The sequence below is a fragment of the Drosophila willistoni genome, unplaced genomic scaffold (assembly GCF_018902025.1).
Source record: "Drosophila willistoni isolate 14030-0811.24 unplaced genomic scaffold, UCI_dwil_1.1 Seg774, whole genome shotgun sequence".
Classification (NCBI taxonomy): domain Eukaryota; kingdom Metazoa; phylum Arthropoda; class Insecta; order Diptera; family Drosophilidae; genus Drosophila; species Drosophila willistoni.
In genome coordinates this window covers 73,235-91,119 of record NW_025814677.1, presented here as the reverse complement: position 1 = coordinate 91,119, position 17,885 = coordinate 73,235, and the positions used below count along the sequence as shown (strand labels likewise).

At 41.0% G+C, this 17,885-nt stretch overlaps 3 protein-coding genes and 1 pseudogene across 3 annotated transcripts; 1 reads left to right on the top strand and 3 right to left on the bottom strand.

Moving 5' to 3' along the window:
• Positions 1–3,109: 3,109 nt before the first annotated feature.
• LOC26529894 lies at positions 3,110–4,083 on the top strand (the record flags this gene model as incomplete). The annotated part of the gene is given in 2 exon segments (XM_015179421.2): positions 3,110–3,671; positions 3,674–4,083. Coding segments are annotated over 2 exon segments (972 nt in total), but the record flags the coding sequence as incomplete, so codon positions are not given.
• Positions 4,084–4,280: 197 nt separating this feature from the next.
• On the bottom strand, positions 4,281–6,993 carry LOC6653449. The gene is made up of 5 exons (XM_047013362.1): positions 6,474–6,993; positions 5,815–6,416; positions 5,028–5,283; positions 4,635–4,786; positions 4,281–4,553 (listed from the first exon to the last, which is right to left on the bottom strand). Exons 1-5 carry the CDS (start codon positions 6,991–6,993, stop codon positions 4,281–4,283), a joined length of 1,803 nt encoding a protein of 600 aa, XP_046869318.1.
• A 3,660-nt stretch (positions 6,994–10,653) lies between these two features.
• LOC6637560 lies at positions 10,654–12,015 on the bottom strand. Its single transcript, XM_047013361.1, has 3 exons — positions 11,887–12,015; positions 11,552–11,807; positions 10,654–10,958 (listed from the first exon to the last, which is right to left on the bottom strand). Exons 1-3 carry the CDS (start codon positions 12,013–12,015, stop codon positions 10,654–10,656), a joined length of 690 nt encoding a protein of 229 aa, XP_046869317.1.
• Positions 12,016–16,464: 4,449 nt separating this feature from the next.
• LOC6653679 lies at positions 16,465–17,611 on the bottom strand (annotated as a pseudogene).
• Positions 17,612–17,885: the final 274 nt, after the last annotated feature.

The window sequence follows — 17,885 nt, the reverse complement described above, 5'->3', positions numbered from 1 at the left end:
ATGATATACCTATATTTTCATATACATACTTATCTATGCATATAAATTTTTCCTTTTATTTTATATTATTATTTTTTTGTTTTTGGTGAAATTTAAAACGTATTCTTAAGGCACATTGCCATAATTGACTGTTATGCACGAAATTGAATTATGTTGCGATTTATTTATATTTATAAAAAAAATAAAGAAAAATAATACAAAATATGCTATAACAACAACAGCATCAAAACGTCTATGACAAAGACGCCCCTTGGGGCAATCAGACACCAGCAGGGGGTGCCACAAATAATTTTTGACAACAAACAAATACAGAGCAACAAAATTTTTGGCCAAGTTAAAATAAATAAAATAACAAATGGTGGAATGTGGCGCGAGTTCCTTAAAGGCAACCAGCCGAGGGCAAATTGAAATTGAAATTTGTTGTATAAATTTTTTGTTTTTTTTCACTCGAAAGAGATTTGTGATGGGATGTTGGATTTTATTTTTTTGGGGATTTTTACATGAAATTGAGTTGACTTGCGCAAAAGAGGAAAAACAAACAAATGCATAATTTAGAAAAATGCTTAAGACAAGTCCCAAATGGTGGTAAGCATTTAATAAATTCAAGTCAAGATGTTCATCTTCGGTTCAGCCAACTTCAGTCAGTCAGTCAGTCAGTTAGTCAGTCATTTTCTTTTAGCCAGGTAGTCACGGTATGATGTCTGGCTTTCCATACTCCATACCAAATACCCATTGTGGTGATGGTGTAGTTCATCATCGGTTGTTTTGGGGTCAGAGAGAAACGTAATTGCCTGAAGCGTTTAATTTCGATTCGAAGTGGTGGAAAGCAGGGGTTAGCTGAAGAAATCTCAACCTGTGCGCGGGCACCCGCATTGGTTCGTCTAGTAGTTATTGTTGTTGTTGTGGTTGTTGTTGTTGTTGTTGTTGTTGTTGTTGTTGTTGTTGTTGTTGTTGTTGTTGTTGTTGTTGTTGTTGTTGTTGTTGTTGTTGTTGTTGTTGTTGTTGTTGTTGCTGTTGGCGGAGGGACCTACAGTTGTCAACAGTCAAAGTGAAAGTGAAAAATTTGCTAACCCAAAAACGAAAAAAAATAGAGTTTTTTCCTTTTCGGTTTTCTTGTTTTATGCAATTGTCCACCGCAATGACTACCGCTGCTGCCGAACAACGAGCAAATGATCAAGCGAAAATATTCCCAAGCCTGTGCACAACCTACACGAATAGCGTATTCTGCCTCATTGAGTTGAAAAGCCCCGAAAAGAAAAGAAAAGAGAAGAAAAAACAAGAAGAAAAACAAAGGCTGAATAATTCGCCTGCGCGCTGGGTAAAAGTTTTCATGTGCTTGGTGATCTTGTCAGGTTCGTTGCTTAAGTCTTTCGTTTCGTTTCATCGATCCGCAGATCGTTTGGGGTCGACTGCCAAAGCATTTTGTTTTTATTTGCCTTGTGTTAACACAAATGCCAATTATTGCAAATTGGTTGCCGCTGCCGCCCATTAGATGATGGCCTGGCTCAAAAGCACAACATTGCGTGTGAGCTAAACGTGCATTATCATAAATTATCGCTGCTAGATTATGCTACAGCAAGTGTTCGAGTATCCCATTTAACCAAAATTATCCATCCACCATCTTTTTCTATGTGTGGTTTACCTTTACGTGTCTCAAATATATCCATAAATAGAACAAGGCAATGCACGCTGTAAAATTTCATGCAAATTTTTGTTTTTGTGTTTTTTTGTGCACTTTCCCGCTAGAAAATACATAAATTGTAGATACGGTGTACTCATCTTTTACACCTTTTCGTGTTATCCCATATCCATGGCATGTTGGGGCAAGATAAAGCTTGTAAATCCCATCATTAGTTTCACCGCCAGCCATGCTTTTGTTATTAATATTTCATAAATGAAAAGCGCCAAACTTCTGCTGCTACACTGAACGAAAAGAGTTGGCTATGAAACTGTGTTATTCGCTCATTTTCATGTGCTGTCCGAAAGTATGCTTTAATATTTATGAAACCAGTTGGATGATGAACGGGTTGAAAACGCTGAATATCATTTCCGGCCAAAGAGAATTAATCACATTTACCTTAATTAATCTACATTATTCAATTCAATCACACACAAGGCAAAGAGGTCACTTGAGGTGCATAAATCAAACATAATTACTACTTCAGTTTGAAAAGTAGAGTTCATTGAACTGATGTCACCTCAATGTCCTTTAATGATATTTATTGACCTGTACTTAATGAATAATAATGACTTTTTGGAAAGTAATTAACAAGGTAAAGTCATTAAATAAACCTTCGATGGCACTTTAGAAGAGTCAAACAAAAAGCAAACTTTTTTCAATAGACTAATGTTTAAAGAGTATTCATGGAATGCACAAATAATTCACATTTTAAAATTGATAAAAAGCAATTGGGCAAAAAATTGCATACTTTTTCAATTTTCATTCGTAACAAAAGCATTCGAGGGAATTAAAATGTTATAGAGAAATTCAAGTGATTATAATTATAGGTTTACTATAAAAAACAAATTGTTTGCCCTTGTCAAAAAGAAAAGAATTATTTTTATTTGATTTTTTCTTTTGTATAAAATTTCACCAACTTGGCATTTAATTTCATTTTCTATCTTTGCGTGCTCATATTAAAGCCACAAATAATTCGCATAAGATTAAAATAAGTGAGAAATAAAGAAGCTGCTATCTTGAGTTTTAAGCTCTCGCCAAGATTTCTCAGTTTGCCGAATGAAAGTGGGTGTCGAGTTTCGATGTAGCTGCCGCTGGTAGAAAATATCATTAAGCCAGCCTGGAGCCATAGAGTTGTTTGGAAAAAATTGAAATAATTGCAAAGATTTACTAATTACGGCAATAAGCAAAGAAATTGGCTAGGCTCTGGCTGGCTGGTTGGCTGGGTGGCTGGCGGCCTATGCTGGCAATTGCACTAAATCTGCAACGAAGCTTTGCGTCGACTTGAGATGTGGTTGTAGCTGGAGCTGCACTTATCATGCATATTACGTTCTAAATAGCCACCAGGTTTAACTTCACTAGCTTCATCCTCAGCTGGATGCAACGGCTGCCTGGCTAATTGTGGCGAGCTAAAGTGTATAAATTTGTTAGCCAAACGGGCGCACAAGATCAGTTGGCCAAGTGAGTCTGGGTTTACCCGTGGCCCTGCTTCTGGTTGCAATTTATGCCCATCGTCCAAGCTGGGCGCTTGAACTTAACTCCAATTTCACTGGCGGCAGCGGAGAGAGCGGTCTCTTGAGAACAGTGCGCCACATTTATGGCCAGTGTGCAGATAGTGATGATATTTTCTGGTGCTGCAAGCTACAAGGGGGACGTCTGTTGGGCCGCGCTCTCAAAGTGCAGCAACTCAGCATTGTGGATGGTGTTGGTCTAGTGAGACGTGAAAATGCTGCCCAAGATTCACGTACCGGACGCTCCAGCATATCGGAGAGTCAATTGAATAACCGTGATTTGGAGCATATGTCTAGTAAGAGTCTCGATGCCTTGCTGCTGGAACGTTTCCTTGGATTTGTGCACAGTCATCAGCTGCAGGTTAATCTTCCACGGCTGCTCATCTACGGCGAGCGTAATAGTCAGAACTGGTTGCAGTCCCTAATGGGCTATTTTCTGCCCAGTGAATTGGCGGCAAACGGTGCAGGAGATGGACGCAAGAAGAAGATGACAAAAAGTATCTGGGACCCTTCATTGCGGCTGTACTGCTGAAAACAGCCATTTTAAAGATGGCCTATCACTCGATTGCCATTGTGGCTGGCAAGGCTCTGATTGTGGGCAAAATTGCTCTTATCATTAGCGCCATCATTGGCCTCAAGAAGCTTGTTAGCCACGATGGCGGCGAAAAGACCACCTACGAAATTGTTAAGCATCCGCAAGTGCAGCAGAGCCACACCTATTCGTCCAGCCATCAAGGAGAATATGACAGTGGTGGCGGTGGCCATGATGGTGGTTCCTATCATCGCAGCATAGACGACGAAATGATGATGCAGGATAAGGCTTACCAGGCATGGATGCCACAATCTGGTGGTGTGGCTACCGCCGGTTTAACTTCCGCCAAAGTATCGCGATAAGCCCATGGACACATCATGGGCTAGGCAATGGAAAACCAAAGATCAAATATTTTGCTTAGCTTCAATCTAACTGCAATTGTATTTACACTTCTTGGCTAACCGCCGACATTATCAAGGATAGTCGTCCAGGACAGCCCTCCAGTTTAAGTTTAGTTATCATAGTTATTATAAATAAAACACACAAAATATATAAAAAGCTAGAGAAAAGCATGAGTTGTTGCTGTTGTAGTTTGCGGGCGCTGTAGTTGTGCGAATTGGCGACGATCCAAGGGTTCGGCCTCATAGGCATAGTATGCCTGATCGTGATCCAGATCATGGGATGGCTCTTCGATTTGTTCGATTTGTTGGGCAGAACTGTGACCATGTGTGGGCATGCTACGATGCCAGCCGCTCTCGTGGCTATGTCCGCCCGCTATGATGACGTGATCGGAGCTACCACTGTGACCAGTCGTGCCCTTTTTTAGACTACCCTGGAAAGAGATGCGTAGGGCCAATGACTTGATCTAACCTATCGATGGGTGCCAAAATCATTTCAATTTGGCTTTACTCACCAGCAGCGATATGACGAGGGCTATTTTGGCCATGATGAAGGCGGATCCAGCTATCAGTATCACCTTGCCAAGGAACATTTGTGCGAGTGTGGCCATCATGATCATGCCGCCCATCATGGCCATGTGCTTATCTTTGTCCTTCTTCTTGCGACCTGTTTTTTTGGAACAGTTTTTACTTTTCTTTTTATTCTTGTCTTTTTCTTCTTCTTTTCATCTTTATCTTTCTTATTCTTCTTTTCTTTTTCTTTTTCTTCTTCTTCTTTTTTTTATCTTTATCTTTATCTTTATCTTTATCTTTATCTGTATCTGTATCGTTGTCGGTTGCATGCACAAAACTACCCAATCCTGCTATAATTCTATCGACTTTATCATCTATGATGAAAGCGTTCGTACCTTGATCGAGACCCAGTTCACTGCCAAAGTCATCAATGGCATTGGAAATGCTCAATTGCCTGGGCATTTGTAGACGCAAAGCTCGTCCCTGGAACAATTGCAGCAATTTACCAGCCAGTCCTGTTTCACTGCGAGCTCGACTCTCGCTGTCATTACCATTTGCCAGAGCCTCAAAACTCAGATAGTCATTAACCTGCCATGTGCTATTGTCGCGCGCCGCGTCATCCAACAGGCGTTCACTCTCGAATCCCAAACACTTCCACACCTCTAAGCCACCCAGACAGTGGGCAATAAGTCTGCCCAGACCGTGGGGACTCCATTTGGAGGCGGTGGTAGCAGAAGGACTAGAAGTACTATACACCAAGGCATTGCTACCCAGCACGGCGCACTGTAAGAACAACATACGACGCCACATATTCTCCAGGGGGAATACACACAGGCAAACACACGCAACGAACTATAAACTTCAAATAAACCCCACACACTTTTTCAGCTCAGTATTTATAAGGGCTACCCCAAAATGGGGGAACATGCATTTGATTTTGGGCTAATAATTAACATGTTTGTCAAAGCGCGACACTCTCAAGCGCTCTTGATAGGAATCAAATAAGAAAACTTTGTCTATTTTTCGGTCTATCTGCGGTCCGCTGAACTTGGAGTTCAGCCACAAAAAGTTTTGCATAAGTAAACTTTCAGTTTTTGGAAAGCGCTCAAAACGTTTGCCAAACTTTGACTAATTATAACTTAAGTAGAACTATTTTTTAATTTTAAACTAAAGTGATCTGACATCCACAACTTGCCAGCCATTCATTCCGCTGGGTAAACTGCTGCTGGGGCTCTGGAAATTTCGCATCAGACTCTCTGCAGAGCCAGCAGTGTCCTCCACTTCAGCGAGTAATTTATTTGTTTGTCTGCGTTGATTTTCATAATCATAGAAGCGATCTTCAAAAGGACGCTTGGTAGCCATGGGAGAAGGCTGCGATGCCTCTCGTGGTTGATCAAATCGAACTTTACGCTCACTGCGTTTATATGGTGGAGTAGGCTCATGAACGTCGTACTGATGATGCAGCTCATCGCCATGACCATAGACTGTAGTTTTTCCCGGAAAATGGCCAAAAGGTCGATGTCCACCGAATGCCCCGCCAAAGTTGCCACCGCTGAAACTGCCAAAGCTGCCGCCACCACCAAAGCCACCGCCGCCAAATCCTGCCGATCCCAGGATTCCACCGAGACCCAAAAAGCTACTGACATAGACAGCCATTTTGACCAGGAAAAGGGATTTCTTGAGCAGCAAACATATTGCAGCAAATAGCAGTGGCACCAAGGCAACCAAATTGAACTTTAAGCCCAACAGAAATGGTAACATATATTGTTTAGCCAGTAGACGACCTACAAGTATGGGAAGTTACATTTCGAAAACGTAAACATAGATAATAGTCATCATACCTGCCGTGGGATCCTCAAAACCAAATTGTCGCTCATCCTGGGCCCCTCCATCTGCTAGCACGAATCTAGCCACACTATTGGCATCGGCAGTGGGTCCTATTTTAAACATTAAACGAGGATAAAGTCCATCCATATGCCATTCCAGGCTACGTTGACCCATCACCGCACCGGCATTCTCCAATATGCCACGGAAATCGACCGGATCTGTGTCTAGCACATTTGCCAACGACCTGCCAGCTGCCATTTCACTTCTCACAGCCACAAAATCATCAACAAAACTCACATTCTCCCGCTCATCGAAGCGTTGTATGAAACTTAAAGCAGACCGCCCAAGGCATTCACTGAATTTTGGACGTTGAGCTCCCCGTACGCATTGTTTAAAATGTTTTAGCTCCTCCGAGCTCACTTGGTATAGATCCGAGCCTGTAATGGCTTTTATATTCACAAATGCCAGGAACAACAATGCGGTATTAGCGGCGACATGATTTAGTTTAACTAAGCACGTTGGCCGGGTGACCATCTAGTTATATAGAGCTCTGGCCGAGAGACTGTCTTGTTATATAACAACAAACTCAATTTTCGCTCAAAATGTAACATTCATTCAGATTTTCATTCACATTTCGCACATGAAAAGCGACCAGTTGGGTCGACGCCATGGCCCAATAACGGAAATTGTAGTACATCAACGCCAAAGCAATTCAAGCCTTCCGCTCTTCTGGCATTTGGACGCAATGTAACGAACTGAAGACCCCGCCATGGTCATGGTCAGTGCACACGTCTCATAACCCGGCACTTGGTCTCTGAATTTTGGCCAATATTTCGCACATTTCTACCTCTATCTCTTTTACTCTTTAATGGCTTATTGTTATTCCCCAGAAATTATGAAATGGACGGCACTCAGTCTGAGCTTGGACCTCCACAAATTACAATTGCTAATGCCAGTCTATTTAAATAAACGGCAAACGTTTATAAGCATTATAAGAAAGATTCCATCGTTTACACACTGTAAACTGGGAAATTGCTGCATTAAAGTACAAAAACAAGTGAAACAAACAAAACAAAACACAAAATAGTTGTTAATCTTTAATACTTAAAGTTTGGTATACTCTTTAAGAAATATCTAAAGTTATTTGCCTATGCTTTTAGTGTTTCTACTCGATCGTTTTCACCTTTATTTTAGACTGAAAACAAATGAGTTTATTTAGATTTAGATAGGAATAACATAAAAGTTCAAAAATTCTCTAAATAACTTCTTAAATTTGTTGTTTAAATATTCTGAATAAAGTTTTAATATCTTGCAAATAAAGTTGAATACTGTTCATTATATATTCGTTCAACTAACTGAAAATAGTTTATCTAGTTCATTAGTTTCCCACTTAGCAAGAGGATAAGCAAGTCATTAAATGTGAAACCTTGAAAGAACTGTGGAAAAAAATATGATTTTTTTGCCACTAAGTATGGATTTGAAAATTTGCAGGCATCAAGCATATCATTGTATTGTTTCTCACTATTAATGGTAAATACTTATAAGTAGGTATATTTGCTATGCCAAAATATGTACTTTAAAAAGTACCTAAATTACTTTGTTCGTGTTGTAAACAAAAGAAAAAAAAACATACTAAAATGATTGGGTAGGTAAAATGAAAAAGAATTTCAAACAAAAATTTTATAACAATTTTTTTATTACACTTTCGCTTATATTTTCCAACTATTTTCTTTGTTAATGTCTCTGAGCAAATCTAAATCATTTATGCAGTCCTCGGTAGATGAGTTGTCTAAGTGGCCCAGTCATTTAGTTAACTGAACAACGAGGATCCGGGTTCGAATCCCAGGCTAGTGTATGGATGTAGTTTTCGTCTAAGCCGAAGGCCTTAGTTGCCAGTGCTTGTAAAATATAGTTAGGTTGATAGTTTATAACTATATCCTACACTTTAATAATAATAATAATAATAAATCATTTACCGTTGACAATCTGTGATATTTGTCACCTATTTAAAGTATTTCACCCACTGTGCAGACACTAAATATACTTGCCTACTTTTAGGCGGCGCCAGTTTTAACTAAAAGCCAAGTTTGGTGTTGCCATCCCAACAAACTTCAACACGTCTTTAGACAAACAACAAAAAGTATTTCGCTTAGAGGCTGGCATGAGGATGGAATTTATTTAAAATCTGTTAGACGAACTCGTCTGCCACTTTAACACCCTTAATAGGCCATTCCAACGTCAAAAGTTTTCTTATTTAACTAATGAAATGCAACATTAGCCACGTAAAAGGGGGGAAAGAAAACCACGGTACACCAAACTAACGTCAAAACCATCCAGTTTTTGAGCCAATTGAGTGAGGGTGAAAGAGAGTTTTGTTGTTGTTTATTTGTCAATGGTATTTAAGGTTTAATCTTTGCGGTCTTCAAAAGTTTTCGTGACATGCTAAAAGTGTTGAAAACATTGAAAATTTTCAGTTGAAGTTTACTTGAGTAGAGCAGGCTAGGCGTAAAATTTCCTTTTTATCTCTCTGGATATCTTTAGTAAATTCAAACGTGTCACTTGTAGCAATACATTTCCAAAAGCAGTTTATAAAAACAACACCAAAAAGTACATATTTTTCGTTAACAAGTAAAAAAAAAGAAAAGAAATTGTATTAATAAACACTTTCACCGCCAATACTTGAAATTCATAGCCAGGTGCAACTGTGGCGTGGCCAGTTCGGGCGAAAATTGTTTACAAATAGTTTAACAAAAAACCAAAACAAAAACAAAAACAAAACAAAAATAAAGATGGTAAGTATGCATGTGCGGGATGTTTGCAAGAAGACCTTTTGGCGTCTCTCGCCATTTATATGCCAAAAAGCCCACGGCCATAAATTCAAGCTTGGGGCGTGCTCCATGTCCATGCCATTGACATTGCCATTGCATTGCTGATACGAACAACATACACACACCCAAGGAGAGGCTTAGCTGGTCGTACGTGCTGCACTTTGAATGCTGAAACCAGGTCGCAGCCAAAGAAGAGACTTTCATTAGATGGCCTTTTTGGAGCGACATTGGATATCTCTCTGTATGGACAAGGGGGCGTACAATGAATCCAAGAAAGAAAAAGCTTGGTCTACAACAAACGACGATAAGTAAGGAAGTTCCACTGACCAGGTAAGATGAAAAACTTCATACAGATGCAGCCCGGCCTCTTCGCCTCAGTACCTCAAGTGAAATTTTGTGTTCTGTACCTGTGGCGTCTGCCTGCCCGCCTGTCTGTCGATGTGGATGTGGATGTGCCTGTGATTTTGTGTGTCGCACATGCAATTGATATCGCTGGCCTCGTTCGCCTTAGTTGGTAAGTATTTTTATTCAGCGAGTGAAAGCATTTCATTTCGCTTTAAAATGCTGCATACGTTGCGTATGCGCAATCCCCTTTGTTTTTTTTTTGTTGCGGGGGAAAATAAGACTACACAAAACATTGGTTACAAATTAATGCGACAGTTTTTATTTCTCTTTCGATTAAGTAAATTTCATTTGCAAGTTTTGTTGGGGCTTTTCTTAGGGCTGATGGGGATTAATGGCTGGCCTGCTTGGTAGGGTGGCATAGCTGCTGGGGTGGCTGGCATGTTGGGCTTTTCTCTGTGGGAGCCCCAAGCACATAATAGCAGCAGCAACAGTTCATACAAAGTTTCAACAGTTTAAATTAGTTTAGTTGTTAGTTTAGTTGAGTAGTAGTTAAGCGTTAAGTTTTAAAAATAGTATATAGTAAAGCTCTGAGTATATTTATACAAAATGCAGTCACTTGAGTTGTTTAAAATTAGATTAAGTTTGTAAAAAAAAGTGCCCAGAACTTGATTGATTTGTCATCAGCCCATTTGATACCACGCCCAGCTGCAGCTCTTTTTTAATCGCCCATCTGCCAATTGAACTTAATAGCTATGGATTTCTTGTCTTTGTTTTCTTTCTCTTTTGCTGTTGCTATTTTTGTTGATGTCATTAAAGTTTGTTGAATGGCGCCTTATATAGAATTTTTCCATGACATTATTCTACACAAATAAGTTAAATAAATAAATATAAATTAAATGAGCAATGAACCTTTGCTCCTCTCCTCGTTAGAGTCCACGTTCTCATACGTATTCCCGATTTTGTTCATTTGTTTTCTTTGCTTTTTGTATTGCACTGAATTTTTTTTTGTTGCTTTGGATGCTTATTGCTTATACGCCGCATAGGCCAGATTCTGAGCCTCGCCGCATTGCAGCGATCGACCGTAGCTATGCTCGTGTTCATAGTGCGGATGCGCAACAACCTCGTAGTTCTCTTTCTTTGATTCCAACAGCTTCTTCAGTCCAATGATGCCCGAGAGCAGCAGAGCAATCTTGCCAATGACCAAAGCCTTGAATGAGATCACTGCCAAGAAGCCAATAGCCAGAGGCAGCAGAGCGACCATTTTCAGTTTGAAAAGCATCAACAGTGGCATCAAATACTTCTTTTTCTCCTTCTTCTTGCCGCGAGCTAGATAGATAGATAGGTAGATAAATAGATTGATCAATAACAGGCTAGGAGGGGGTATACATGCATTTGCATGTATGACTTTCGCTTGATTACAGCTTGATTCATCGTCGGAGAGTTTGCTGTCCACTGTCCGCTCATTAGCAATTGGAGCACAAATAATTAATAAGCGGACAGGATCGACAGCTTTCTATGGTCAGCGTTTAGAAATCGGAAACTGTGGCTAAAGAGCGCAAAAAGAAAGTAAGCCTAGCTAACTGGCTAACTAAAAGGCAACAACAGTCAACGGCAACAAGTTTGCCACTTGGACATGGACGCTGTCAATGCACCGCTAGGAGATGCCTGGGAATCTGAATTGAAAACCAACTCTGCCTGACCTCGATGTATGTGACGCGAGAATTTAACAGTGAAAACAGGATTTAAGTGCGGCATCTTGTACTGGTAAATACATTTCTAACCCAAATTGGCAATATGCTAGCAAACCAGATCGGCAGCTGGCTATAATTTATGTGGGACCACAAAATGCTGTGTGCTACTCTACGTTTCAATGTGTATGTATGTACGTGTATTTCCTCCTACCACCCTATTCAACTTACACTCTTCCAAAGCACGTTGCATATCCTGGATGGAGTCCTTGGGGACCTTGAATTGCAATGTGTGTGTGCGAAAGAAGCGAGCAACACGCTCCACCAGCAATGAATCGACCTCAGATTCACGGGCTTCCACCTCTTCGGGCAGCTGGACATCATTGAGGGATCGGCCTACTGGAATATCATCGGTTTTCACCAAGGCAATGCCCTCTGTCAGCCTCACATCTCCGTTTTCCGTAGCAAAGTAATGCAGGGCACGTTCCTGTTTAAATATTATCATGTGACATCAGGAATGACAGAGTGAAAGAGAGAGAGAGAGAGGGAGAGATGGGGGCGTTTACCTTCATGCACAACACCATCAGTCGCCGCAATCCTTGACCATTTTGCGGGCACTCGTCAATAGACTGTCTGCCTCGGAGGCAGCTGCCGCCGTTGAGGCAATCAGCGCGAAAAGACACAAATTTAAACATGATTGTAATTTTTTTGATATTTGTTTTTGCTCAAACACTAATGACACAACGGAGAGATGCGAGTGGTATATTATCCTTTTAGATGTTTGCACTAGCTGAGCGTGCTTTTGGCTTGACTTGCTTCACTTGATTGAGAGCACTGCGCTCGATTGGCTTGTTCGATCTGTCGGTCAGAAGACAACCCGTAAACTGTGAATAAAAGACTCCAGCGGATCGAAGTTCTATTCCGCGGAGTTTTATTCCCCGCCAGCAGAGCAACGACAGCAGCAGCAGGAGCAGCAGCGACGACGCAAACAGAAACAGAAACGTTGGACAAAATAAAAATAAAAGAAAACCAGAGGGCCGGGGCTAACTTCGACCGCGTCAAAGTTTGTATACCCTTGCAACTTTTATGGTAACTCTTTCCTTACCTAAAGCCATCAAAGTGGAAAAACGTTCAAGCTAAAAAGGCTAACATTTGCGAAAGAACGGCCTACAATCTTAGTATAGGAAATAACGAAGATTTGATCAAAGTCACTGTTTTCCACCGATCGTTCCTATGGGAGCTATATGATATAGTAACCCGATATTTATCAAATTCGGCACAGTCATTAACAGATATACTAAACTAACAAATATTTAATTTAAAAGCAATCGCGTCAAAAGTAACGAAGTTATTGACAAAAGTCACTGTTTTCGAAAGATCGTTTCTATGGGAGCTATATGATATAGTCACCCGATCTTGATCAAATTTAGCACAGTCGTTTATATGTAATTAATTCACCAATATGAAATTTCACGACAATAGCTCAGAAAATAACGAAGTTATTAATAAAAGTCACTGTTCGTGACTTTGCCATTTGTATGGGAGCTATATGATATAGTGATCCGATCCGGCTGAATCCGAGATATACAACGCCTGCAGTATATACAAGCCTACATGCAAAATTTCAGCTCTGTAGCTTTTACGGTCTAGGAGGAGTTTGCGTTGATCCAGACGGACGGACAGACGGACAGACGGACGGACGGACGGACGGACGGACGGACATGGCTATATGAACTCGTCTCGTCATGCTGATTAAGAATATAAATACTTTATATTGTCGGAGATGCTTCCTTCTATGCGTTGCACACTTCTGACCAAAATTAATATACCCTTTTTGCAAGGGTATAAAGACATCGGCATTGACGATGCGACACGATGCGAGTGCTTCACACTCTCCTACTAATCCCCCCACCAGAATTGAAACAGTAGCCGAGCTTAGAATTTGAATAAACAGCCCGAAGAAGACGTTAAGTGGAGGCGCATCGGCTGCAACCAACCTGGCCAAGAGCAAAAGACCGAAACCTCCCGACAGAGGCGGTCGACGGTGCGTATGCGTCGCAGTTGCCGTTGCCGTTGTCGTTGTCGTTGGCAAAGCCGTTAACTTGTTGTTGTTTGTCAACACACTTAACCAACGGTTAACAACTATGTGCCACACACATACAGACACAGACACACAGATTGACACACACATGCTAACAAAGTGTTAAGGGGAGAAGGTAAGAGCCATTAATTGTTTTGGGCTTAGCTGGGCAATTTATTTCGATTATTATTGGCATTCATTTGACAGCTTAAAAACTTATATGATGGCACTTATAGGCAAATGGTTTTTTGTTCTTTTTCTGCTAACATCATGGCATACTTTCAGTGCTTTTCAATGTTAATCTCAGTCATAACTACAGCAGAAAGTACTTCTCCATTTAAAATTGCAGACACGTGACTTTGTGGTATCGGGGGGAAGGTGGGTGGCAACAGCGCAGAGAGATGGGTGGTGGCTAATGTGGAGAGGGGAATTATCAATTGAACCAGCACCAACTACCCCATCCACACTAGCAACACCACTTATGCTGTGTGTGTGTGTGTGTATATTGGTCGAAAGCAACCACAACAAGTGCGCGGCCATCGTATCAAATTGGAGTAAAATAGAAAATTAACCAGTTGGCAGGCGGTATGGAAAATAAAATAAAATACAAGATGAAAAAAAAAAAAATTTCACTTTAATTTTGCTCTTTATTTGTGTTTGTTTTTGCCTCACATCTCGCTCAAACACACACTCGCATAATGTGTCGGTGTGTGTGTGTATCTGCAGTTTGTATGCCAATCGCCATCAGTTGCACATGGATGGTTGGATGGATAGATGGCTCGTTGGATGGTTATATACAACTTCAGTCGGACACGCAGATACAGTTACAGTGGAAAAGTATTTCATTGGCTTTAAATTGCCACACGTCTTTTGCGTCTGCTGCTGCTGCTGCTCTCGTCTCTGTAATTTACACATTAGACAATTGCCCCAAAAGAAGAAAGCGACAGATTTGCATGGCCACCAAACCAAACAGATGCAAAACACTCGAATCAACGACTTGTCGGAAACAATAACTATGCAAATCACCTCCACGTGGCCTCAGATGGATGCGCAATGGGAATTTGTTTGTAGCATTCAACTCTGGTTAATTGTATTGTCACGAGAAATGGGCAAAGGGCATGTTTTTATACCCTTGCAAAAAGGGTATATTAATTTTGGTCAGAAGTGTGCAACGCATAGAAGGAAGCATCTCCGACCATATAAAGTATATATATTCTTGATCAGCACGAAGAGACGAGTTCAAAAAGCGATGTCCGTCCGTCCGTCAGTCCGTCCGTCCGTCTGGATCAACGCAAACTCCTCCTAGACCGTAAGAGCTACAGAGTTGAAATTTTGCATGTAGGCTTGTATATACTGCAGGCGTTGTATATCTCGGATTCAGCCGGATCGGATTACTATATCATATAGCTCCCATACAAATGACAAAGTCACGAACAGTGACTTTTCTTAATAACTTCGGTATTTTCTGAGCTATTATCGTGAAATTTAATATTGGTGAGTTAATTATACATATAAACGACTATGCCAAATTTGATCAAGACTATATCATATAGCTCCCATAGGAACGATCTTTCGAAAACAGTGACTTTTGTCAATAACTTCGTTACTTTTGACGCAATTGTCATAAAAATTTATATTTCTCAGTTTAGCATATCTATTAATGACTGTGCCAAATTTGATTAAGATCGGGCGACTATATCATATAGCTCCCATAGGAACAATCGATGGTGAACAGTGACTTTGATCAATAACTTCGTTATTTTCTAAGCCGTTCTTTCGCAAGCATTAGACCTTTTACACAAAAAACTTGCAAGGGTATACAAACTTTGACGGGGTCAAAGTTAGCCCCGGCCCTCTGGTTTTTTAATGAAAGTGAAATAAAAAGTAATTGTAAAAGACAAACGAAAAACTAACCATTGATTATGGTTTTTCTTATGCAATAGAAATTGCTTTGCTTAGCTCACATTATTTTGCAAATATCTTCCGTTTAGACATGTGCTTCAGTAATTTCTCTCCATATTTGTACCTTCTATGCCCCTTTGCCCTGCCCGCGTGTGCGTAAAGTTGCTAATTGAGCAAAGCTTCAGTGCTGACCTGAATATTATTTGTGCGAAATATTTTTGGCAGTTGAGCAAAATGATTATTACTTAAAGCATCTCTCTTTTTCTCTCTGCCCCTCTCTGATTGGTCATCATACCAGCCCCATAATTTCGTCGCCTGGCTGCCCAACCCTTTTCCACAGTGGCATCTTACCAAAGTGACACCTTTTGAAAGTTTCACTTTCATTCCGCATGGCTGGCATTCGCCCCCTCGACTCTGAATTCCGGCTAGCAGCTCTATCTCAGTCCGTCATATTAACAAGCCGCCCGTGATGTGCTTGAGTAATTTTCAATTAATGAAAGTGCTGCGTAAAGGTCTTACCAAGAGTAAGTTAGTTCCACTGATATTCCAGTGATGACATCAGTATTCGCAATTAAGTTGTCCCATCCCCAAAAAAAAACAAACCAAAATGTGTAAAGGGCGCCTTCTATTAAATCGAATTGGGTGGGAATGTTAGTCAATATATGTATGTGGGTATTAAAAAGGTTCCCTTGACGATAAGTTCAATGTTCTATAATTGACGGGCAACTAATTAATATTTTGTACAGCGACTCAAAAGTGAAATTGTCGCATACCAAAGAAAGCAACAGCAACAGCAACAATGCTGCAAGCAAGAGTAGTTCGGTTTATCTATGAATATTGCACTGGACTTTGTAAGATTCATACATATATGTGTTTATATATGTATATTTGTTTAGTAGAAAGCGAAGCAGCTACAGCGTCAACTACTATTTTTAGCACGCACGTAAGCGTTTTTTGAAATTGTTATTGTTATCATAAATTCAATTGTCGTGTCTCTCTCTCTACCCCCTGTATGGCTTTTGGTTTGGGCCAGGGGCATGATCAGTGTTATATGGTTGATGGGAAAAAATCTGGTCTATAAAAGGATTACCCACAAGACGGTATTTGGTTCTTGCAAACCTCCAAACCTTTTTAGCTCTTACTATATTGAGACTATTTGTGATTTAAAGCAGAATTAACTATATTTAATTTAGCGCTTACTTAAACCTAACACACACATTTAGTTTGTTATTATGTTATAATTTATCGATTAGGCAAATTAATCTAGACATTCAAGTCAGACAGTTTATGCGGCAATCGGTTCTTTGGTTGGCTTCTTCTCTTTGTCGTCTCCAAATGCAAATGCAGGCTCGGCTGGAATCATCATTGGATCACTATGCAGGGTCAAGCGGAGGGGGTTCGAGTGGTGGGTCTACAAGCTTTTGCCGCTGCCCGCCGAATCCTTTGCCGGCTTCCAGCCGCTGTAGGCCATATCAAAGTCCCGACCCCAGCCCGAATGGCCGCCAGAGGAGACAACAACTTCATGAGAGGATTCCTTGCCTCCGCCGCCGCCACTCAATAGTTTCTTGATGCCAATACCAGCGCCAATTTAGAGACAATTAAGGCCTTACCGGCCAGCATAGCCAAGGCTCCATAGGCAATTGGCACAAATGTGCCGCCAAGCAGCAAGGGAATCATTATATAAGCTCCACTGCCCTTTTTATCCTTCTTCTTACGTCCCTCTACAGAGTTGCTATCCGTGTCACGTAGATCAGGGAATTTAATCTGAAAATAAATGAGCAAATTTGAATATTTCTTTGCATATAGCTTGTGATCCGCCATACCTGTAGAATGTGATCTTGCAGAAAGTTGCCAACACGCTTCATAATCATGCTATTCAGAACCTGCTCCTTGGCATCTACTCCACGCGGCAGTACAGCCTCAATATCCTGTTCACTGATCGATGGCAGCTTGGATCGCTGCTGATTGTCCGGACTGCTGCTCACAAACTGAACACCCTCGAAGAGGGTCAAGGATTTTGCCGAACGGAAAGCCTTTTCCAGGCCAGTTAGTAGTTTCACCTTTAGACAAACGGACATATTTTCACCAGTACATTGCTGATATATGCGATAAATCAGCGACATGTCCTTCCAAAAGCTAACCGGACTAGTGCCACTCGATGCCTGCTGTATCCGATTCTGTTGCTGTTGAGGCTTCTGATCCATGACCAGGCTATTCAATTGCTGCTGCTGATAACTGGCACTACGCGCACTTGACAGCCAACAGAAGACAATCATCAGAGCTGCCACATGCCACACGTATTTAATCATATCTGGGCACTTCGATCGAAGTGATTCCTACGGCTATCCTGAATGGCATGCAGCGGCCAAAATGTTGAATGAAACTACGGCTGGGCGGGTACTGGCACTGTGGCTGCACTTTTGATGATCGACTGAGTGCTGGCAGTTGCATCTTAGGCATTATATACCTCCTAGCCAAGTTTCTTGATGCTTAATTGCGCCTGGCATGGCTGCATGTCAAGCGCCTGCTGAAAAATTGAAAAACATCTCTTTGTTTTAGTCAAATATCACGCCAATTAGTGAG

Bases quoted from the DNA above. Each gene is read 5' to 3' on its own strand.
- LOC6637560 (XM_047013361.1), bottom strand. From the start codon at position 12,015: ATGTTTAAATTTGTGTCTTTTCGCGCTGATTGCCTCAACGGCGGCAGC. The intron at 11,808-11,886 runs GTAAACGCCCCC...ATATTTAAACAG, and splicing joins TGATGGTGTTGTGCATGAAG to GAACGTGCCCTGCATTACTT. The intron at 10,959-11,551 runs GTAAGTTGAATA...CTATCTATCTAG, and splicing joins GCAACGTGCTTTGGAAGAGT to CTCGCGGCAAGAAGAAGGAG.
- LOC6653449 (XM_047013362.1), bottom strand. From the start codon at position 6,993: ATGGTCACCCGGCCAACGTGCTTAGTTAAACTAAATCATGTCGCCGCT. The intron at 6,417-6,473 runs GTATGATGACTA...CCATACTTGTAG, and splicing joins TTTTGAGGATCCCACGGCAG to GTCGTCTACTGGCTAAACAA. The intron at 4,554-4,634 runs GTGAGTAAAGCC...ATCTCTTTCCAG, and splicing joins CCCTCGTCATATCGCTGCTG to GGTAGTCTAAAAAAGGGCAC.